The sequence below is a fragment of the Pezoporus wallicus genome, unplaced genomic scaffold (assembly GCF_028554395.1).
Source record: "Pezoporus wallicus isolate ANWC-B61680 ecotype Strahan unplaced genomic scaffold, APGP_CSIRO_Pwel_v1 contig_8839, whole genome shotgun sequence".
NCBI lineage: Eukaryota > Metazoa > Chordata > Aves > Psittaciformes > Psittacidae > Pezoporus > Pezoporus wallicus.
The window spans coordinates 428,086-452,616 of record NW_026641258.1 but is presented as its reverse complement, the minus strand read 5'-3'; the positions used below and the strand labels follow the sequence as shown (position 1 = coordinate 452,616).

Sequence of the window (24,531 nt, the reverse complement as noted above, 5' to 3'; positions counted from 1 at the left end):
ATTTCTCTAAGTAGCCCAACAATAGTTTAGCAGGAATTTGTGCTTCAGATTCGCAATGCCTTAAAGCTTTCTACTAAAAAAAAAAAAAACACAAACCCAAACCCACCCCTATACAATGTAAACTACTAAATCAAAGCATTCTGTCACATTCTCAGAACATTCTGCTAAGACTGGCATTATAAATAAGTTATAAAGAAAAGACTTAGCCAGTATTCAAAAGCTAAGCTTAAGGAAAAAGCTTCCAAATCAGGCTACGGTTGCAGCATGAACATTGATATTAATTGGATTTTAGCAGTAAAATATTCAACTAGCAGCTGTTTCAATCTAATTGACTTTGGTAACTAATTAGGTTTAAAGCCATATGAACAGCCACTGCTCATACCAATGTAGCTGAGTGGTATTTTAACAGCTGTAATTTATGAAATGTAAAATTCAAATTTATATTAGAATAAAGCTAGAAAGGTGAAAAATCCACTTAGACCATTTTTTTCAAAATTAGCCACACATAATCACAACTTTTACATTAGATCGTGAAATAGCAGAAGCATCCTTACATCCGTGCTTTCATTACTAGTGTTTTCCTCTCTCTTCCGTTCTTCTTCCTCTTGCTCTAGCTCCTTAATGCTCTCCTCTAGAACATTAGGCCAGAAGTCTCCTTCGAAGTAAGGTAGCTCTTTCGCACTTGTTAGACGATCTTCCGTTGCCTGCTTAAATATATCCTGAAAAGAGCAAAACACTTTGTTAACACTGTTTCAAGTCACAGAAGTAAAAGCAGCCTTTTCAGTATGTGATAAAAAAGGCAGATCAAAGAGCAGCTTAATATTTCATTTTGAGAGCACGTTCTAAATGCAGATTTAACACTGCATCAGTTACAGACAGTTCAACAAATACATTTAGAACATATGCTAGACTCCAATACACATACTTACCAAATGGGACAAATAATCACTATATTATCAACACTAGTTAAAGCCCTGGTGACTCCAAAGATTTTATATATTTCTAACTGCATCAGCAGCCTAACCATGAAATTTTATTTAACAGAATATTAAAAAGTCCACATAATTTCTTTGTATTAATGAAATGAGATGTGCGCTCTTTTGCGGTATTCCTCAATAATTTATTTGTTCTAAGAAGTTATTTCAAATCTCTTGCTAGAATCATTTCAGAAGCTACATGCTTTGAAAGGGATTTACTTCAAACTTTAAGAGCTCAATTCATTTGAAACTAAAACAGCAAGCTTCAAGAATCAGGTACAATGCAAAAGGCAAGGAAGAAAGCAAGACAAGACTGGTCAAGCCCACCCCCAGTACAAACATACACTTCACAAACCTTGTAATCATGTACGATCCGCTCTGACACAGATTTGTCCAGCATCTTTTTGTACCACTCTTGCAGTCGTTTGGGCTTGGGTATCTTTTGGTCAGGAGGATGGCAATGGAAGATGTAGTCATCTCCTTCACTAGGTGGGCATGCCCAGATATGTCCAGTAGTATACCTAGCATAAATTAAAAAGTACATGTAGACTCTGATAATTAATAATAGAATTTGTTCTCCTCTCTGCCACGAGATGGAGCTACCACAGAGTTGGCTGGTGGTACCAGCTGGACAATAATTACAGCTCTCCAAGATTTATAATTCTTGTGTTCATCCCAGCTTCATTAATGCAACAGCATTACCATTACCATCTTTTTGCTATTTTTTTTAAAATCCAGCACTATGTATGGAGTTATTTATATACAGCACGCATGTTTTTAAATCTGGATACAAATCCAAGCCTCATACAGACGTACAATTGTCACCTCCCAATTAACTAATGAGAGAAAGAGGGAGTTTTTCTACTTAGTATTACTAAGTATTTCAGTAGTAAAAGCCAGAATTCTTTTTCCTTGAGACAGTGCAGTCAGAGTGGTTTAGGTTGGAAGGGACCTCAAATATCACCTAATTCCAGGGCAGAGACACCTTCCACTAGACCACGTTGCTCCAACCCCATCCAACCTGGCCATGAACACTGCCAGGGATGGAACAGCCACGGCTTCTCTGGACAACCTATACCAGAGTCTCACCGCCCTCACAGTGAAGAATTTCTTCCTAATATCCAATCTAAAAACATTTAAAAAATGATTCACTTAAACACACAATTCACATTTTCTACCATAAATCCTCTGGCTTTTAACTTTGAGAATCAGTATTGAAAGGTTTCACAATTATATCTGGGAATAAACAGTCACCATTAACCTATACACTACTGGGTGTACAATCTAAGTATTATGAAGACAGATGACATCCAAATAGTAGCAGCTGCAGAGAAGATGAAATCACAAAGAACACTTTTTCATCTTCAGTTCTTTATTAGTTTTTGAAAAGAACTCCAGTAGGAGGAATAATTAGATCTCAAGTTGGAGAAAAATAGCCATCTTTAGCTCTGCAGAATCCTACCCAAACCCTGTAAATTGCAGCCAGTTGTCATTCCTTCTGCCCAAGAAGGGAGAGATGATATTGCATGACCAATACTGTTTTCCCAAAATGAGAACCTGATGTTAGCCATTAGCACAGAAAACAGCCTTAAGTAAAACTGAGCTCTGAGTGCTAAGCAGCAATTTTTTTCAGACTCACAGGTTAGAAAATACACAATCAAAAGGCCAGAAAAGTCTAATATATGCCTCTAAAGTCCTAAGGAACATACCATCTCACTGAGGTACTGAAGAGAGTACCATCTACCTCCATTCTGACCCCCCTAATTTTTCTTACACAGCTACTCTAAACATAGTCCCTAACAATTTCTTCATTAATAACTCTGCCAAGCTACAACAGATACCTTTGACAAGAGATTGAAATTTCCTTTACTGCCTTTACTTCCATAATCATGGTAGTTCAATTTCCACCTTTCTCATTTTTTCAGTTGTTTTGTGTTCTCTTTTGTGCTGTCCAAAGTATACTCTCCTCTCTCATCTAACTTTTCAGTTTCTCACAAATTTCAGCTATTCATTCTATAAGAGATTTCTTAGTGGTCTTACACAGCTGTTAAGAGTAAATCAGTACAGACAAAAATACACTTACCTTTCTCCTTATAAGCATGGGTAAGGACTTGCCAGCCCAAACAAATGACCTGATTAAAGCACTGGCATTACACAAGGACTGCACTATCAACACAGCCAGCAAAATTTTATGGTCCAGATAAAAGGCTCACTTTTTCTGCTCAGATTTAAAGAAGTTTTACATAGGTTTGGAAACCTTAAAATATCTGAAGCATAAGCCTCTCCTGAAGGAGGGGCTTTGTCGTTTTGTCTCTTCAACTATACGCAGTTGTGGCCAAGTTATCCTGTCATCAGCTGATATTTAGACACCACATGCTGCACAGTAGGATGTTGTTGCATTTGCATTGAGAAATACCTAGCACAAACACTGCACAGAACATAAAAACCCCCAAACAAGTCCAAACCAAAACCACTTACCCTAGTTTCTTGACATATTCTAGATATCCAATTAGTATTTCATGATAGACAGCAGTCCTCAAGCATTTAGGGCGGAAGAAATGAACACTGTCAAGGTAAGATATATACACTCGCCTAAAAAACAAAACCCCAAACAAACACAAAAGGCATGATGAGAAGCAAAGATTTTAAAGTAGTTCCACAAATCTATTCACCTTATTTTTATACATTTAAAGCATCCAATGTAACAGCAATCTTTAAAGCCTCTGATCCTTATTTACCTCTAGAAACTCAGCCTTCTTTTGATATCCTAGCCTCCTCTCTAAAATTATTGAATCCTTTCCTCAAGAATACTGACAACTGATCTTTGAGACAGTGTCTGTCAAGCCAGCATCCCCAGTAAGAAGCGACCCCAACTGACATATTTCCTACAGAAGCTACTTTCTTTCTAGAAGGTAACAGCACTAAGAGTCTTCACAAATGCAACACTGAAGCTCTACACACAAATGAAACAGTACCAAAATAAAATAAAGGTTCACACAGCTCCTCACCTTTGATTGGGTGGAGGACAGTCTGAGCCATACTCCTGTACATGCATCCCAAAAAAGCACAAGTCTACACCATCAATCTCCTCAAAGGCAAAAAGCGCTTTTGTTCGATAAGGGAAAGACTCTGCCATCTCTCCGCTGTCTACAAATCTGCAGATTACAGAGGGTAAAGAGGAATACCAAATATATTCACACATTAGAGAATACGTGTCACTAGGTAAAGGCAACACTGACGAAGGCTGCTGTAAGTATAACTTTAGCGCTTACAGACTATTCAAATATAAGGCACACACTTCTTACTGTGAAAAAGCTCACATTCATCACAACTAAGGAACATGTTGCTGTAACATCCATCTTTAAAGAACTGGTCAGTAGTCAGGTTTTGAATAAAAAAGTATTTTTTCAGAACAGTAACATGTAAGTAAATTTAGATAGCTTCCATCTCCCCCCAGAAGAAGTAATATTAGAAATGGAAAGAACATACCTTGCTTTCATTCCAGGTTTTACTTCAACAGTTTTGTCAGACGCATGTACCACCCTAACTGTAACCTCTCCTGCCTCAGGGTGGTTCTGTCGTCTTAAGAAATCATTGACTCTGTTCTCCAAGAAGGTACCAAGTCTTGTAGCTGGTAACCCTGCAGGAGAAAAATACAGCTCTAAATATATACAGAATTGGAACTGTTCAAATGTGATTATTCAGAATTTAATAAAAAATGACTTTTAATGTATGCAGTATGCAATCATAAATTAGAGCTTTATCTTTAAACACTAACACTTCTAGATGGGGTGAGCTGCTTTTCACCTGCAGCCATGTTTATGGCTTATACATTATTTAAATGAAGACTCCATATTTCAACCCAATTTCTATCCGTCTTAGAAGTCAATTACAATTTAGGCTCCTCCTGAATAGAAGCTCTTTGTTGCTTCAACTGGATTACAAAACACTGCTCTCAGACATAGCGTCAAGAGCTGACATTGCATTTGGAAGTGTATTCTGCCTATGAAGCCACGCTACCCAAGTTAGTCTCCGCATTTACCAAAAAGAACATATCTCAGTAATACAAATAACAAGTAAATACAACTGTATCTGCAATTAACATAGTTTAGAAGTTTTTCGTTTTCAAACAAAACTGAGAGAAACCTGAAGCTGAAAGGGAGTGTAAGACTTCCGGTGTAACAGGGCCTGACTCATTGCTGCACATTACCCCTGGAAAGTGACACAGCTGCCAATCAGCTTCTCATTTTCCAATTTGACACCTTTCAGCAACACATCTCTATACTATGTTAAGTATGCAATACAGGTTGCTCAAAATAAAACCTGATACAAACTATAAGAGAACTCTTGTATTTTTCCTGTATTCTTGATGGATCTCAGGAGTTTTGGAGATTTTGGAAAAAGACTCAAGACATTGAATCCATTCACTGACCCATTTGCTGAATCTTGATGCTATTGGTTGGCCAGGGATATATATGTACATTTTTTTTTTTCAGCAGAAATGTAAATACTCACTGTTTGTAAGTACACCAACCTAAGAAGATTCTGAAAGACTTGGCATATAGAACAGACGGTGACTGCACCAATTTCTTCCTACAATGCCTTCAAGTCAGCTGCCTTGATCAAGAGGAAATGCCTACTGAGTGGTTTGGGTTTTTTTGTGATTGAGCCCTTTTCTCCACCAAAGCTTTTAAGAGCAGCAGTAGCATGGCAACTTGGTACACGTTACCATAAATTTAAGTTAGACTGCAGTCACACAGTAACCCTTTACCCAATGCTATATGACAACTGAGATAAAAGGATGTGTACCTTGCATTAGCAGTGCTCTAAAACAGAGCGTTAACCTTCTACAACAGACTACTAACCAAAGACATCAGCTATGAATGCAAACATTCTGAACATCACAAAACTGATGTTCAGAACTGATCAAAAGTACCTGCCTTTAACTCAAAAAAAAAAACCAAAACCAAAAAACCTAAACCAAACCCAACCCAACCCTGAAAGAAATACAAAATGAGCCTAAAATTCACCTCTTCCCCATTCTTAAATAATTTAAGCTGTATTGGTGTAAATGTCAGAATCTTACTTTTAGCAGAAAATTTGTTCTCCTTCCTGGTTCGTCCTGTTTTCTTTAGGCAGCCATCACAGACAAAGCTGAAACAAAAGAAGAAAATGAAATCCCACCCCAAGTCAGTCCATGAAGTTCCTTAGCATCTTAACATTAGAAGCCAAGTCTTTCATCAGATCTTATCTGGTCTGGAAAACATGTTAACTCAAATTTGAAATAAAAGAACAGCGCCAGCAAAAATGGCTTAAGTGTTTCAGAGCTGCAGAGGAGGATCTAAGCTCCATGGGGTGGCACCCCCTGTCAGTCACCTGCAATCCGAGGAAAAGGTCTCCACTGGGAGGGCAACAATACTGGCTTAACATATTCTTGGAACAAACAGTTTAAAACTGATGAAGATGAGATACCACAACACAAAGAAAAAGGCTGATTTTTTTCTCTAAATATTCAAGTATACTCTAGCATTGAAGGGCAGATTCTTCCTCAGTTACAGGATATCTACCCTCTTCTGCAGCAATCTGGATGGAACAACAGAATGGTAAAAGACATGGCATATAAATGGAACGTTTAAGCTCATACAGAGCTTTATCTACACTTATCAGCTTTTTAAAAAAGCTTTTAAAGCAATCAGAATAAACTCCAGTATGTTGATCATGAACCATGGAGTATCTGAAGATCAGATTTTCAGATTTAATCTAATCACCAAGGTCAAAAAAGTCACTTCACCTGCTAAAATTCTTTCAGGTTTTTTTTAGATGACAAAGCAGTGATTTGTATAGAAAACAGACCATATTAAACTATTACTATAACTGAACATATCTTTTCATGAAGGACTAGAATCTTTAAACATAAAAGGCTGAAACAAAGCTGAAAGGCACTCTTGCACACAAAGGAACGTTAGAAACATTAAAGACTCAAAACAACTTCACACACAATGCAGTAGGGTATGATGTCATCTTAAAGATTCTGTAGAATTTTCAGCCAGGAATGCAACTTCTTCCATTAGATAATCTTTTATAACCAATGTAAGGATGTGCATGCACTAACTCTAGAATCTATCATATACTCTCTACTTAAGGAGAAATTTCTCACCCAGAAGGCCAGATTATCTCATTGTGAAGAACACAGATCTGGTGCATTTTTCTTCCACACTCTATACATTCAACAAACCTGTAGAAGTGAAAACGGGGGAAGGGAACAAAGGTTAATAGCATCATTATTTGCTTGTATAGTATTTTATTGGAGAATTTCTAGTATTTAGGGTCTTGAGCCTATTTAACAGAGGGCACATCTATGCTGGCAACTGCCTCCAGAATGCATTAAGAATCTGTCAGCTCAAGTCAGGTACACTATGCAGGGACACATTATTATTACTACTTGCTTGCCTTACTGCCATCCACTTAACTCCGTTTTGTGGTTTTGTTTTTGATGGGTGTTGGTTTTTTTTCCCTCTAAAGTGAAGACCTTATAAGGCTAAAAATCTGTGAAGTGTTTGTTGTTATAATAAAGAGAGGGGAAATAGATCCACAGGTGTCAGAAGCCAAGAACCAGGGGAAGTAGTTAGCTGTTAGTTGCCCCACTATACTTGAAATCTGGGGTACATTCCAAATACACTATGGAAGAGCGGGCAGGAAGAAAACAGTAGCAACAAAGTCACTTTCAGAAGACTAGCTGAGATTTAAGGACAACTGAGGAAAGTGGCAAGATTTGCTTCAAATGTTGGTGAATGTAATTCTCTAAAATACATAAGATTGCTTCATGTGTCAAGACAATCTGACTCCTTTTGAACATGTGTATTTATAAGAACGAGATTTTGAATGAATAGCTGTCATTTGTGTTGAGCATACGGTACCATACTGGAAGCTAGGCTTGTATTCTGTGTTAAGCTGTATCTTCAATGTAACTAAGGGAAAGGAAAGTTATGAATCGTTACTATTCTCTCCTTCCCACAGGCCTTGTAAAACGGAAGAACTGAGTGACCTTTATGCCCTCAGAAAGATGGCGTGGGAAGAATACATATCCTTTTTGCTCATTCATTTGAGAATGAGGATAATTTTCACACAGTAGCAACACAGGTGTATAATGCAGAACTGCGTAAAGTGACTTCGGAAAAAAACCTCAGGAATATAAAGAAAAGCAGCTGGGTCACCATGATCTTAAGTTTACTGGATGTCTACAGTTCTGCTTCCAAAGCAGTACAGAACCACTGACTGATTCAAATTTAGCAACTTCTACTACAGCTGCCTGTAAAATATGACAACTAGAAAAGCCAACAGCACTCAAAGAGCTACTGCCAAGTGACTCAAACCAATTCTGAGGCTTTGCCACAACAGGGTTTCAAACAGTTATCTGCATTCATCCTTCTGTGAATCCACATTCAAGACAACAAAATGCAATAGTTTTGATCCATGTGTGTTATGTATTTCTCAAGTACAGCTGTGGTCGTTTGGGTTCTCAGTACAGAATGCTGCTTACTGAGCACCCCCTGCCCACTAACAGAGCTACATGAAATTGGAAAACACTGGAAAGCAAAGCTGATAGAGAATAACATCTTGTTACAAAATAGTAGTAGTAGCAATAAGGCTCATTCAAAGTATGACAACATTACTTACAGTTCAGGGTCCAGTGTATCATTTTTCCTTTTTGAAAACTGTTCTTTGTTTATCGTGCTATGGAGAAACAAGCAATAAAATTCAGTTTTAACACACAACACATTTATGCCGTACCACATGTATCAACATATCAAGACAAAACTTGCAAGCAAGTTTTTTAAATGCTCACTGACACTACAAAGAAAGCTGTATTTCACAGTGACAGACAACTGAAATATATGCCACCCTTGATGCATAAAAAGTGGAAAATATTCTTTTTCTATGGGATAGCTTGTAAAGAATCCCACTGCTTCCTTATTCAGTTTTACTACAAGGATAAATGTTAAAACTTGCTGACACAGACTATTTCAAACTTCTGTTTGACTAAGCGCTTATTTTTCACTACAGTTCAGTCACTCCAGACTTCAAAGAAAAAAATAAAACACTTTACAGTACCATCCCAGGCTTTTATGAAGAAAATCTTGTCCACCTTCTACTAGCCTACAGAAAGCAAGGGTTATCCAAAACTAAACTTCCCATTAAGAAGGCACTATAGATGATGATATAGCTTATGAATGCACAGCCCAAGGACACAGAGATAACTCACGTTTGAGGTTGTGATGGGTCATCTCCTAGAGAAACGCTCTCCCCTTGGATTTCATTGAAGCACTTCTCACAGAAATGATACCTGTCAGCAAGAAGGTCATATCTGGGTGAACTGCTCCATCCACACAACAAAACCCAGGTCAAGCAATGGAGCCACCAATCCCAGCAGACCAAGGGACAGAAGTAAAGAGCAGGAGAGCAGGTCATCAGCAGCAACAAGGCTATTCAATGATGCAGACTTATGGGGCCCACATTGGTTGGTTTGGGATTTGGGGACTTTTTAGAATTTGGGGTATTTTGTGCAATCAGAGCCAAGTGCAGACAATGGCAAGCATGAAGGAGAAATAAAATAACACAAAGACACAGGGGTTTGCAGGATTAAACCAAAAACATAGAAGCAGGACTTCATGATCTTAAAGGTCTTTTCCAAACCAGCTGATTCTATGACAAGAAAACACAAAGCAGAAAGCTGAGGCAAAGCACAGATTAGCATTAAATCTCTCAAATGGGTTCACAAGCAGCAAATGATTAAAGCAAATTAAACAAGGAGTATTCCATTTTAGCATACCCATACCCTCTTCATTTTAATAATCCATGCCACGTACAGCAAAGGATTAAAAATGAGAAGGGGGAAAGAGCAGAAGGAACGAAAAACTGCTACTCTGACTTATACATCAGCACAGCAATTCTGGCAGAGAGGCAGGAGATCAGTGGAAGAGGGGTAGTCTTCCATCTTATACGGGTAAATGCTAAAAGACCACATTCTCTCCCAGTTAAAACAGAAAGCTAAACATCAGAAGCCTCAAGAACAACAAAAAGTGTCCTTCAAAATCTCACAGACATTATAGGACAGTCAAACTTCATGTTAACTAAATACCTTATGTTAACTACACACATAACACCCTAGAATGACATGATAATGCCACAGCCCAGTCTGAGTGTAGAACAGTCCAGGCATCAACACAGCAAGCATCACAGAGAAAGATTTCTTTCATACTTGAATAAAATAATGATTAATTCAACACTCTACCCCAGCCCTCAAAAATGTTCTAAAACTGTAGCCTTCCCATTACTAAGGCATGTTAATTAAGTGCACAAAACATCTAAAATTAGAAAGAAACAAAAGAAAATTCAAACAATTTTATTATAAAGCCACACAAACCAACACTATAGCAGCTGTTCAGCTACAAAGACAGGTCTCAACCCTCTCCCATTTTTCATCTGAGATACTGCAGAGAACTGTACTTTCGAAATTGTACATTTTGGTCTAATATATATGTGTGCATACAACATAATTTACAAGTCACGTGTATGCACTTGTTACAGTGCAAACATTCCCTTCTAATGTTTGAACACATGTAAAGCACATCACATTTGTGAGTAATAATCTTTTGGTCCATCTAGTGCTTGCACAGAGATAAGTGTAAGTGGAAGATACTGACACAATATGAAAAGCTCTACACTACAGAAGTCTAAGAGGACAATAGTTATTATGGGATACTATAAGCTTATTTTCTTCTTATTTTCTACTCCTAAAAACCGTCATTCACTGCTATAAACCTTTCTGAAGCCTACGGTGGTCAAGACTCAACTTCTGTAGCTCTTCAGCTGTTTTCACCTGATCAAGCGCTTCGGTAAACTACAACTCTTGCAAAACATTCTTGCCTTTCAGGCAAAAGCCTTAGTGGGTTTGTTGTCCTGGGTAGTTTTGTTTAAGATGTTGAAAAGAATTAACAGTGGGAATTAAATTCATGGAGGTGACAGTCTGGAGGTAATCAAAATCTAACAGGCTCATTTTCTGGTGACAGGATACGGGAGCGTTAAAGCATGTATTTCCCTGCTTCTTCCTGCCTCACTTCCCCAGTTGGCAGAGATGCCTGGCAAGAAAACTTCCTTCAGAAGTCAAATTAAGTTTAAATCCTTTAATAAACCCCAAGTAAGATGCGAAAATAATAACAAAAGAATTCAAAATAGCTGTAGAAGTGACAGCATTTTACAAAGCTGCTGACAGCTACTGTGAGACAACTCCCTTAAGGAACTTTCAGGAAAAAAGCAAGCAATCAATCTGCTGAAGATCTGAATACACAGAAATAAGTTTTGCTCCTCAGTGTTAACATAGTGAGAAAAACAAAGACTTGCCAAGTATAATACGTATTATGAGCACATACTTGCTGCATAGCTTACTCTGTGTTCTGCATGAAAAATACTGCTGCATAATAGGAAGACAACAGACTTGTAGATACCTGAAGAAATCTTAATTAACTGCAGGATAAAAATTTACTAAAACATCACATTACTGCAAGCAAAAGGAGGAAGAGCAAAGGCTGCAGTGAACTTTTGCAGAAAGAAATCATTAACACAAGGTAAACTATTCAATCTGCACTTCCAGCAAATTATCTTAAAACACAAAGCTGTACAGATATTAAGAGGGTGTATATGTAAATACATTCACGCCTTTAAGAGATTGATTTCAGCATGCACAAAATGGCACAGAGCGAGTTTTTCTTACCTGTTCTGGTAACTGTAGTAAGTGGCATCTCGAGGGATCGTGCATAGCTGTTTGCCATAGCAACACAAAGTCTGTGGCGAGAACTCCAACTGCAAAGAGGAATGGATTGTCTTAGTACTTATACACAGTTTCATTTGCTCTCCAAATGAAGGCAAGTGTGACCCAGACAACTACCATTTCCACCTTATTCTGTACACAGATCTCACAGTACATCAAGTATATGAAGTGCTAGTCATAAAAACATTCAGTGGCCTATTGCACTCAAGTTCTTCTTCTCCAAAGATGAAAAGCGTATCAAAACAAGACAATGGACACAGACAGTCCCAATATACAGTGAAGCACTTCTGCAATAACAAACCCACATCTGTTTAATTTGAAAACAGGTTTGCCCTAGTAAAAAATAAGCCTTCAATTACTGACTTTACCCTCCTCCAAGGGCTTCTACACAAATAGATGATGTAAGCACCAGATAGAATATCCATAAACCCCTCAAAATTGGGGTATTCAGGTTTGCTAAAACCTGGTAAACTCTCAAATTTTTTGACACACCAAAAGTACTAACAACTACAACTGCTGTATTTTTTCCCCTCTTCAATACCAGGAAGCAAACAGCAGACTAATATTAATTTTCTTACCTTTCTTCCACAGCAATAACCAAGGCTCTGCATAACTGGGTCAATTTCTTGCTCAAACACCTCAGCCAGTTTGGAACAATACTTGTATACCCGGGATGTTTTGCGGTTATACAACCAGGCATTATTGAACATGAGCCAGATGTCATCTACATATTGCCAGGGCTCCTGATACTGTCCCGTGTCCAGTTTCCTCTTGATAGTAGAAAGATCCATGGGGTTCTTCACTATGTCAAAATAATCCTGCAAGAATATGCAGTGCATCAAAACACCGCTACAGAGCTATGTTGTGACATGACAACATGTGTATTCTCAGCATATAAATTCATCTCCAGTACATCAAGAAAAACAGGTTCCTCCCTGACTTGACTGTCAAACTGATTGTGACACATGGTGAAATCTCTAAGTAATACCATATCACTCCCCAATGCTTTCTTTTATTATTCCTTTATTTCTCAGATGTTATTGCTCTTCCAATCCTGATGAAATATAGCCACTCTCGTGTTAATCACCAAAAGAGTATGACAAAAAGTAGTAAATGGCAATTTTTTTTGCAGCCTGTAAGCTGAGGTTATACACAAGAGCATTAATAGAATGTGACTCTCTAGTAGATCAGACAAACTAATAAACAAAAAAGAAGTAACTACCAGGTGAGGAAAGATACATGTCTCCTCTAAAGAATCCCTTTTCCCAATCCTCACCCCAATCAGTTATGGGACTACTTCTCCTACAAAAGTTCTTGGAATATGACAGCCAACTGAGAGCTTGTTAAAGAATATCAGCAGTATTTATACCTGCTTACAATACAACAGGCCTTGAATTTCTGCAATATTTATCCTAAAAAAAAAAAGACAAAAAACCGAACCCACAAAACAAAACAAAAAAGAACCTTTCAGCCAAAAAAACCCAACATTGCCCAAAGCACCCAAGTAGGACTCCTATGTATAGATATTTGAATATATAGTAAACTTGTGTGGTCAGTCCAGAGAGGTTTCTTTAACTGGCCTTGATGGGCTTAATTTCCCACAAATTCAGCTAAGCTTTATATATGATGAGAAACACCTACAGAATTCAGCAACAGAAACATCACAACATGAAGCAACATCCATAAAAAGCCCACACAGCACTGGAGATCTGGGGATCTGTTGGTAATCACTTTAATGTATGGCATACCTGCTTATTTATCAAAAGGAACACAGAACCAAACAAACTTTGGAAAAACACTCCCAAAACTTTCCTAAGCCAGACATCATATGTTCCACTGCCTGAGCTAAACCCCTTCAAGTGTATCAGTAGATAAACTTTAACAAGATGGCCTTAAGCTGTTCTCAAATGGGTATACAGTCATATAGTAGTTTTGAATTAAAGCCAGCAAAGTATCTTGCTAAGACACTCACAGGAATTCCCAGTAGTTGGGGATCCACAGGCTGTCGGAATGGAAGAGACTCTGGATCCTGACGGTAAAGTGCCTCCAGTGTTGGCATAAGTGCCTGCCGCAACTCTTCTGGCTTGAAAACTTTGAAAAACAATCAACATTAGAAGGACAGCAGAAACAGCTGTAAGGAAAAAAACATACTGGAAAATGGGGTCTGTGGAGAAAAAAAATACTACAGACAATGGGTTTAAGGTATCAGCATGTCTTGGTTGTCCTCTGCACTACAGAGTTCTGAGAAGGATATTAAAATGATCACCTGGACACAAGGAGTTGGCCAAAATATTAAAAAGAATTTTGTTTTTATCATAGGAAGACACTGCTAAGTTTAATAAAGACAGTTTACATGTCAAGTACAGCCCCTCTCTGAGGTACCAAGAAAATCTTGTTTAGAAATTCTGTGACTGAAGTATTTCAAATCCTATTGTATTGGCAATTTTACTAAGGCTTACTGTCCAATACTAAAGCCTTAAAGAACTTGTCCATAGCCAATTACAAGCACATGTACTATTAGGTATTTTGGTCCAAAAGCCACAATCCATACAAATCTACTGAGTACCAGTAAAGAAAGCTCAGGGTTTCTTTATCCCCTAAGATTTTTCTAGGGAGGGAAATACAGTGAATTTCAGTCAAAACTCTTCCTGCTTACTTTTTTTCTTGGACTGCCCAGCTGCTGGAGAAGACTGAGTGGCTGGAGTAGTAGGCCTTTCTCCCCCCTCTGGTATTTCAGTCTTCACTTCAGATTTCTTCTCATCTTGCTCCACTGGTTCTGGTTTACATTCCTCCATGACTGGTTCTGCTTTAACCTGAAAAGCAGTTTGAAGCCTGTCACTCAGTCTCTTGTGAAGTCACCCATCCACATTTCCATCCTTTAAACCTATCCGCCATCCTGCCCACCACTCCTTCCCAGGATTAAGGATATCTACTTTGTAGTCACTTGCAGATATACTAGAAAAAAAAAAAAATCTTTAAACGCTACCATGTTAGCAGTGATAACCAGTTTTGAGCTGCAAGTAGACACACAAGTACACATCCAGCTCTTCAGGCAGGTCTGGTAAGTCTCTCATACACTGTGGCTGCCAGGATGACACTACCGGGTAGCCACGCTCCTTGCCATCCCCAGTGACAAGTTGTCAAAGCCCAGTAAAGCAGCTAATCATGTACATCCAGAATCACAGAATCATTTAGGTTGGAAAACACTTTCAAGATCATCAAGTCCAACTGTTACCCCAGAACTGCCAAGTCCACTACTAAACCATGTCACTAACCACCACATCTACACGTCTTTAAAATACCTCCAGGGATGGTGACTACACCACTTGCCTGGGCACCCTGTCCCAGTGCTTGAAAAACCTTTTGGGGAAGAAATGTTTCTTAACATCCAATCTAAACCTCCCCTGCTGCAACTTGAAGCCATTTCCTCTCATCCGAATATCTGCTACTCTAACATTTAACAACCACAAATAACATCTGACAGACTGACCAGAGTGCCCTTGCACATTGGCATTTAGCAAAAAGCTTCACAGCTGCAACCATGTTATCATGGTCTTTTCTGCTTCTACCACCATTTCAGAAGAAAGTAGAGGCCCTTATTTAGGAAAGTAGAGGAAGACCATTATTAAAACAGCAGCAGCAGGTAGCACCTACTCAGGTGAACTCTGGAAGGAATGGCTTGAACAGAGACACAAAGCACCTGGCAGTACTAGGTATTTTACCCAACAACTGGCTGACAATCTCACCTCAGATTTTTCATCCACTTGCATTTCTGTTTGTTCTGGCTCCCCTTCATCTGTTTTAATTTCTATTTTTACTTCTTGCAAGGGTGCCTGCTGCTGTTCTGGTACAGTCTGCTGAGAGTTCACCTCTGTGCTGCTGGTAGATGGGGGGTTGGATACCTGCCCATCAATGCTTACAGCTGGCTGTGAAAGCTGAGGGAACAACAACACACACATTATACACAAGCTTCTAATAAACCGAAGCCTTCTTTCTCTAATCTACTTTTTACCTATGCTATGTTTCCACCAAGTTTAAATGCACTCTAGTCCTTCTACTTCTTTCACCTGAAGAACAGACTGCTGCACAACTCCAATTACAGAAAAACATGCAACATAAACATGCACTGGAAGGTCTTAATATACAGAAAGTTACATATTGTTTCAATATTATATGCCATCACTATGCATATGCAGAAGTAACTAAAGACCTCATACATATTTCAAAGTAAATTTCAAAACATGCACTATAATTCTGATAAATACTCCCTCTCTGGAAACACCAGATGATCTATAGACTTGTCTCAATGAAAAAACTATTACTTCCCAGTTGCAAAAAAAAAACCTATTTTGACACCAAACATGCCAGGAGCTACCTCCATTATCACAGACTCGCACAAAAATAAAAGACCAACTGAAAATTAAACCTTAAACATTTGCAGAGGGAAGCACAATTAAAGTATTTCCTTACAGGTGTTGTGGGGTGCTGAGGCTGCAGTGGTGCTGTTGGTGTGGGAACAGATGCAGTCGTGCTTTGCTGTGACAAGGGCTGCTGCTGTTGCTCTGCAGACGGTGTAACTGGAACTGGAGGATGAACTTGTGGAGGCAGCTGTGCCTGTGGAGGTGTTGGAGTCTGCCTTTGAGGGGGGTGCATAGTTTGTGACTGTGGTCCAGGAGGCATTGCCTGAGGAGTAGGTGTGGGGGCAGCGGGACCAGCTGCTGCTGTCTGCTGTTGCTGTGATCCCAAGCCTGGGGGTGTATGGTGAGGTGTTGGGGTTCGGCTAGGTACTGGAGAAGGAGAGTTTCTGTGTATAGCAGGCTGTGGAAGAGGTGGACAGTGAATATGGCTCCCTTGGGAACCTGGAGCCATTGCAGGAGAATTCACAGGACAGGAAGTGCTGGTCATTTGTGCCTGTTGAAAAACAAGACAAGTACACATTTGCAATGGCTTGAAATAGAAAAAGTCAGAGAAATTACTGTCAAATGGCTGTTTTCCCACAGTTACAGCATACTTTCAAAAATGTGGCAAACTAATCTGTTTTGTTTTAAAAACTCTATTTCAAAAGGAGAAATGGTCTATTAGATTCATTTTGCTCCACACAAACAGAAAGCTGATTTATTTATTTAGCTCAAAGAGATGTTTCAATAGAATAACTTCTACTTCTTGGCATATTTAAAGAATGGCACACCTACACTCCCAGATCACAAACCACTTCTCTCTAAAGCTGCAGATTTGTACATCCTGAATGAGACAATGCACCACAGTGAAAAATCACTTTCAAATACACTTATCACACCCATGCCCCCACCCCAAAACTAGAAACTGAATTTATCATCAGAAATATGTACAGCTGCAACTGCACCATTACAAGATTACAAAAAAAAAAAAGAAATAAATGTATTGGTCAAGGAAAAAAGCTGTCACTCCACAAGAATCTTGCCTGCAAACTAGGAAGAAGCATCAACGAGAAGCAAACTGACGTTCCCTATTTCTTCCTGGCCTGAAAGGTTCTTGCTGAAAAGGGAGAGGGAAAGGACAGAAAGGAAACTGCTAGACTACAGGTTCAGATCTTCAGTAGTGACAACCCTCCTATCCCCCAAAGCTAGCAACATACAATGGTCCCGGATAGACATGCTTTTTTAGTATTTAGTCAACAATCTCTTAATTTTTCAGCCTTTACTGCTCTGCTGTTCAACAAGAAATTCTTAACTACTGCATTCTGCATAACAGTTTCTTCTTTGCTCTGTAGAAGAAACTTAGAAATATCCCTTTGTCGCACCTAAACTTAAGCCTGAGAACAAGCCAAAAATGTTTCACTCTTCCCATTCCCAGTGCTACATCAGGAAAACGCAGTGTCTCAACAAATGAATTTAGTTGACTATAATTCCAAAAGCATGTTGAGAAAATAAGCTGTTCTCCACTACAAACCAAACAATGAAACCTGTACACGACACAGCCCAGTGACACCACTTCCAGAAATCAGACGCTTACTTGAGAAACGGGTGTCTGATTGCCAGGCTGAGTCATAGGCAGGCTCGCCGTGTTCATTCCCGGGGAAGAAGCAGGGAACTGGTTCTGTTGCAGAAACTGATTCTGACCAGAAGGCTGGCCTACTCCTGGTTGCTGCATGCGTGAAGGAAACCCCATCTGTTGGAAAAGAAACAAAGTCGTATCACAGAGTGTGCATATAACTCCATACCATTTTACACAAAACAACATTTATCTTGTTGCCGAAATTGATGTTTGCCACTTATCTGTAGAATACAATATGGAAAGTCTGCTTACAGCTCCTCTCAAAAAATAGATATTATGATGATTTCCCTTGTAAGCTAAGGGAAAAGATATTGATTTCAGTTTGGAACTGTGATTTAAGATTAATTTTCATTCCTTTTGCTAAGGATGCAACGGCACAAAACCCCTTCCATTTTTAGGCTATATTTTACTACCCACATATAAAGGCTTACTATAGTCCAAGCAAATCTTTCAGAAGAGATGCAAGAGGAGGAACCCAAAGGGTCAAAAGAATGAAGAAATAATACTTGATTCTTTAAATTCTATTTATTTACCTACGAAAACTACAGCCAACAGAAGCAAACCTGCGAGCTCACCACCCTGGGCAGAGGGAGCACACACTGACCTGGCTCATGGCCCCAGCCTGGCTTAGCTGTCCAGGGTGCTGAAGAGGAGGGGTTTGCCGGGGTCCCATCGGCGACAGCTGCATGTTCATCTGGCCAAACTGATTCATTCCTGTGCATTCAAGCCAAAAAGAAACCAACCCACTTATAAACAAAGGAGGCTTAAATTCTCCTTTGGGCACCATTCAACATTTGGTGAAGAAACACTGTTAACTTCTTCCGAATTTTGTTTTCTATCAACCAGTTTTCTAACATGCAATAGTACTATAAAGAAAATAATTCCATCACCCAGTTACATGGAATAATTTTAAAGTGTCCAAGGTACCATACTCCTCCAGAATACAGACCAATCTTCTCCCCCCGCCCCCGCAAAAGATTTGTTTCCACTGTTACCAAAGCTTTGACGTTTGAGAACTACTGGAGTACATGACAAATAACTGGAAGTATCACTGCTGAAGATCAACTTTCTACAGTAAGTTGCGTTACCTTGATTACATATTAGAAATTCACTCACTGAATCCCAGACTCTTCACTTAAGTGCTTTGTATGTTGGCTACAATACTTCTTGAATATGTAACAAAGGTTCTGCCCCTTCCTTTTAAGTAGTAAGTCTCATCATCTTCCCTTTGCCACCATGTCCTCATCTATGATCAATCTATGTTCACACAATCAGAAATGTCAAAAGCACAGTTCTTTAATTAACCAAGCAAGCAGCTAACATGCAGCTCAAATCCACAAGATCATGAAATGCTACCCAAGATTTTTTTCTTTACATATATAATATATAGTTATATGAGTATTATGCAATATAGATTGCTATTTTCTCAATCAAACGGGAAATCTGCAGGTGAAGCAAGGGCTATAACACTTCAGCAAGAGCTGCCCAGCTCCAAGATTCCTTCAAAATCACAGTAGCTAATTTTCTTCAAATATTTACCTGGCTGTGCCTGCATGCGATTCATCATCTGGTTTGGCACATTGGCACGTATCAGGGCTGGGTCAGGAAGAGGACCATCTGGATTAAATAATTAAAAAAAAAAACGATACTGGAATGAGATTATGGCATTCAGAAGACCACCAGGTTTTATCTGGCAAACATACATAAAACCTCATGTGTAAAATAAGCAAACAAAAAAGGAAGGACACAGTCCAGTAACTCTAAATATTTTAAGGAGTCCTCAAAATCTGAAGCAAAACCAAAAACTTCCCTGAAAATGTAAGCATGTCCCATTGACAGAAACATCATCTGACATAGAGTCAGTTTTCAGAAACTGAGGACAAATGTGAAGTATATTATTGAGGTACAACAACAAACTCAGTCACTCAGATGCGCACAAGAACTTCTACAGACCACCCTACACTGTTACTGCACCTCTAGGTTTAAAACAGTATGAAAACTATATGGTTCCACACAGTATCTGTCAAAGCTCTGAAGTCTGAGAACTACTGAGTATATGGTAAGTAACCAAATGCATCACATCTGCTGCTGAGGATCAACTTTCTACAGAAGTTATACAGCAAGTGAAGATCACCTTTAAGAATCTTTCTTGGATCTTGGTATGCACCTTGGTGAACCCTGTTCTGACTTCAAGCATAAAAAGACCCAGAGCTGGACTTACCAAGGTACATTCAAATTTAAGCAGAAGAACTCAGAGGAATATTCTTGCATCATATGCCTAAAGCCACTGCAGTGTTATAAAAAAACAGGGAGGTTTTTGTCTCAATTGACTAAATCACATTTTGACCCAATCTCCTTTGACAAGTTTTTAGAGTGTCATTGACAGCTGTGTATCTGTTTCCATGAGCTGTCTTTAAGAATTCCATTCTTAACTGTAAAGTATCTAAGAACATGCAAGACAAAGAATCAAGGAGAAAAATCCTTTTCTTCTGAGAAGGAACCTCTTAAGAGAAGGAGTCATTGGAGGGACGAGATCTCTACAAAGTAGGTTTGCAGAACTGCTGCACTTATTTTTAAGGAAAGACTACTTCACAGTGGCCAGAGCAGGGAGGTTGGAACTAGGTGATCTTAAGGTCTTTTCCAACTCTAACTATTCTATTGGGGTGGAGAAGAAGAGTCATCTTAAAACAGATCATGGCTCAAATAATTAAAAAATACTAACTCTCTTCTACAGTTAAATCAGGGTATGGAATATAATTTTATTTAGAAATACACACTTTAAAATCCTGTATTTCAATTCTTTACAGGACTTCATTGGAAATACAAGATTACAACATCAGCAGATACCTCTACTTTCTAACTAAAAAATATCACCTGCAATAATTTGTGTTACCTGTTTTTATGGTACCCAAGTAAATATATTCTAGATACTTGACAGCCTAGAGCACCTTGTCCTTCCTATTGTTAAGGAGACATTCCACTCTTTAGCAGCGTGATAGTTTTGACCATTAACTCCTCTACAATTTTATTCTAATACACAAATACATGGTTAGCAGAGGAGAAAAAAAAACAACAAAACCCAAACAAAACAAAACCAAGCTGTTTAACATTAGGAAGGTCAAGTCAAGTAACAGAACTACTGTGAAATACAAGACAGCTGCACAGGGGAAAGAAGCAAAATCTGGTTTTCACTGCATGCTTGAAAGACCACTCGTCAAAAAAACCCCAAATGTGTCATAGAACAAGCACTATCTAAACTTCTAAACAGTGAAAGGCATAAATACCTAAGCACGTCAATCATCATACTCCCTTAGCAACAACAGTAATAGTAGTGATAATTTTAAAACTAAACTAAGTATTATGAAAACACATATCTTACAGTAACTGAAGTTATCTTTAAATCAATTCATTCTAGGAGTGAATCTAATGAGACTGAAGCTCTACAGTCTTAAGGATGCAACTTAATCTCCACTCCCTCCACCCTCAAAGTAAGTGTAAAGGTTTACAATTATTTCATTTGTTCAGAAGACTAAATGCTTTTACATAATCTATGGTCACTAACACATAAGCAAAGAGCTTGCAAATACTTCAGAACAAAGAGGGAAAATTTCTGTTTAATTCTGAGAAAGCCAGGTACCTGTGAAACAAGGGCATAATGATCACTAGCTTACTAAAATGACACTACAGGATTCCCCTGCACCAGGAGTCCCAACTGCTCTTACTTGCAGACATCCCAGGCTGGGGCTGTCCCATGTTTGGCCCTTGATTCATGGGAGCCTGTGGCATGCCTGGAGCATTCGGGATCATGTTCTGCTTCTGCAGCCTGGTTCTTCGTTTCTCCTCCAGCTCTTTTTGTATCTTATAGATCTTCTCTGCTAGCAAGTGATAGTACTCTGCCTGTTGGGGAGGAAACGAGTCAGGATGGAGATGATACATTAAGTAAAGGCAACAAGTCACAGCAATTCAAGCTTGCAAAACAACCGCACACACACATTTTGGCTTGGGTGGGCACAGCTCTCCTTTTGCAGGGGCTGCCAGGCAGACAGGAGGGCAAAAAAAAGGGGGCACTGCTGGCAACCATTAAACCAACACAAGACATTTCTTGTGTCCAACACGTCTCTGGGAGAATCACAGTGAAGAGCTTCACGCTGCCTTCAAGGGACCCAGAGAAGTCTCAGGCAGAGCAGACCCTGACAGGCACCACCCCCACTCCTGGCACTTCCTCAGACTGTGAGTCTCATCTGGGCTTTCACTCCTCTTCCTCCCCAGTGACTATGGGCTTGGGGAGACACACACGACTGGATGACAGAAGATGGCATCTCACCCTGCTGTTTGCCGATTCATACATATCACCTTCCACTTTCCGAGCATATGCCACCAGATTCTCCATACGCCGATCCTTCAGTGCTGCAGGATCGGGAGTAGGAAATATGGCTTGAACCCTGAAAGAAAAAAAGCATACAAAAGATAACAGAACATAAGTCCAGACAGGGACCCAGAACTAACTCCAGTGATCTGAACACACAGCAGCAAGCAAATATTCTGACAGACTACGGCATTGCTACTGCTCCCAGGGGACTCTACCACCGTGTTGATGGCATGAGCATGCAGTGGGACACTTCCAATACAACAGCCCCAAACCAGCAGATGCACTCCATCTTTCAGGCTTCTGCTTTCCCTTTTCAGGTACCCTGACAAAACCCGTTCCCTGGGGCCCTAGTTTTTGCTAACACCTCTGATGGTGATTCTTTGAGCAACCCTAAATCCCCCATTTAAAACTAAACCACAACACCCTCCTCATGCACCCAGACAAGACGCAAGTCCCTGGCCCTGTAGTTTTGGAAGCCAGGCTTCCTCCTGCTGCACATGTACACCTCAGAGGCGGCAACTCACTTAACAGGAGATTGTTTTGATGTTAACTACTCACAGTTTATGAACAAGGTGGTTTCGGAGATCCTGAGTAATGTCTTCATGCCACTGCTTTCGAATTCCGGTATTGGATGGTTGAGCTGTTGGCATGGCTCCCAAACTGGCAACATTGGCGCTTTCACTCATCATGGGGCTTCAAAAACAGAGCAAGAATTGAGGGCAGAAGTCTAGTCCAAGCTTAGTCATCTTACAGTCATAGCCTCTTTTAGAATAATGTTAAGACAAAGTGCTAGTTCAGCCATTCCCTAATCAATGGACAAACTCTGCAGAAATAGCTGCACAGACACCAAAACAACACCATGAACGAGTACATGCTGTACTACCCAAGGATTTGGAAAACTCTGACAAAAGCTACGGAATCCAAAGGGAGAGATAGCCATCAGTGGCATTTACCCCACTGCTTACGCAACAAGTGCTACGAGATCAAACCAAAATCGCTGGGGTACAAAGAATAATTCAACTTACTTTTGAGAATTCATGGTTGAATGTAACATTGAGTCAGGCAGCAGATTAGGAGCTTGAACCCCAACTCCTCCATTCACTCCCATTGGATTTGAACCTAGAAAACAGAAGAATAAGTATTCTTAAATTAATATCCCATTTACTGTACAAAATCAGTAATTGCTCAGCAATAACAAGGGTCTACACTGGCAAGTACTTTGACTTCTCTGAAGTGAATTTAATTATCCATTGCTCTCTTTACTCTCTTCCTGCTACAAACTTAAGGTAAGTCTGAGACACAACACTGGTGACCTCCAAGCGAAGCATGACATCACACTACTGTTCTGCACATAGAATGGTTGGGGTTGAATGGGACCTTAAAGATCACCTAATTCCACTATCTTACTGTACTTCTCAACAAGCAAGCAATTTCAATTTGCTGCAAACGTTATGTACCAGAGTCCTTTCCTGTGACACCTCTACTGAAGATGCAGCAGTACCAACCACTTCAGTTTTTTTGTTTAGAAGCAGTTTTTTTTTTTTTTTGTCATTCAGAGGTTTAGGATGTATATTCACAAAGGCTTTAAAAACTTAAAACATCAGCTACCACCTACATCTGACAAGGTCCACTCTCACCCATTCTGTAATCCAGGATCCTATAACCAACATCAATGCCTGTACTAGGAAGGAAAACCTGACAATCCTTTGCAGGAAAACCTCTAGTAATTTGTTACGTATCAAAATCCGTTTTTTTCTGAATCAGAGCAGATCTCAGTCACCATAAAAAATTGCCTATTTTCTTCACACACTACAGTTAAGACTTAAAAAATGGGGAAAAATTACGCATATTTCTGCCTGGAGCTCCCGAATAGATCATTTTGCGATGTCAAGAGTAGCCTGAACGCCATTACCAAGCTTCACACATATTTAGGACACCTGAACCCCCCCCCCCCCCCGAATCTATATTTCAAGCAAAATTTGACACTGTATACAAGAGAAATCCACTGAAATAAAGTATATCAAGCCTAATACAAGCCTCTGGTATCACAACCAAGTGCTTAACAGCCTTTTCATAAAGCTGCCTCCAGCCTCCCTTCCCTTAGTCATTTTCTTCTCCTTCCCAAATTCGTTTTGCCATTTGACAGCAAGCTGATGTAGAAGGCAACTGTCAACCTTTGCCTTAACTCTCCCATTTCAAACTGCCAAACCCAACCATTTGTTTGATCTACTTAGGACTGCCTCTTTTCACATTGCAGTCCTCACCAAATCCTGCTGTTTCTCCTAAACCAGCCCTGTTGTCATGTAGGCCATGACAACATGAAT

General features: G+C 39.4%; 1 protein-coding gene across 3 annotated transcripts in view; it reads right to left on the bottom strand.

The window, feature by feature from the left end:
- Window positions 1–24,531, bottom strand: part of EP300 (E1A binding protein p300) — a 62,023-nt gene that overhangs the window by 7,072 nt on the left and 30,420 nt on the right. For 2 of the 3 annotated variants that reach the window (XM_057422750.1, XM_057422753.1), the window contains 22 exons: window positions 23,233–23,326; window positions 22,766–22,900; window positions 22,163–22,280; window positions 21,561–21,735; window positions 19,378–19,455; window positions 18,443–18,552; window positions 17,797–17,952; window positions 16,276–16,716; window positions 15,552–15,740; window positions 14,462–14,618; window positions 13,778–13,896; window positions 12,384–12,623; window positions 11,749–11,837; window positions 9,241–9,321; window positions 8,655–8,711; window positions 7,135–7,212; window positions 6,064–6,131; window positions 4,467–4,617; window positions 3,986–4,132; window positions 3,456–3,569; window positions 1,333–1,498; window positions 555–719 (listed from right to left, as the gene is read on the bottom strand). In XM_057422750.1, the coding sequence (XP_057278733.1) occupies window positions 555–719; window positions 1,333–1,498; window positions 3,456–3,569; window positions 3,986–4,132; window positions 4,467–4,617; window positions 6,064–6,131; window positions 7,135–7,212; window positions 8,655–8,711; window positions 9,241–9,321; window positions 11,749–11,837; window positions 12,384–12,623; window positions 13,778–13,896; window positions 14,462–14,618; window positions 15,552–15,740; window positions 16,276–16,716; window positions 17,797–17,952; window positions 18,443–18,552; window positions 19,378–19,455; window positions 21,561–21,735; window positions 22,163–22,280; window positions 22,766–22,900; window positions 23,233–23,326 (3,128 nt within the window). The remainder of the gene's footprint in view (window positions 1–554; window positions 720–1,332; window positions 1,499–3,455; window positions 3,570–3,985; window positions 4,133–4,466; window positions 4,618–6,063; window positions 6,132–7,134; window positions 7,213–8,654; window positions 8,712–9,240; window positions 9,322–11,748; window positions 11,838–12,383; window positions 12,624–13,777; window positions 13,897–14,461; window positions 14,619–15,551; window positions 15,741–16,275; window positions 16,717–17,796; window positions 17,953–18,442; window positions 18,553–19,377; window positions 19,456–21,560; window positions 21,736–22,162; window positions 22,281–22,765; window positions 22,901–23,232; window positions 23,327–24,531) is intronic. The other variant, XM_057422751.1, reaches the window with a different exon arrangement.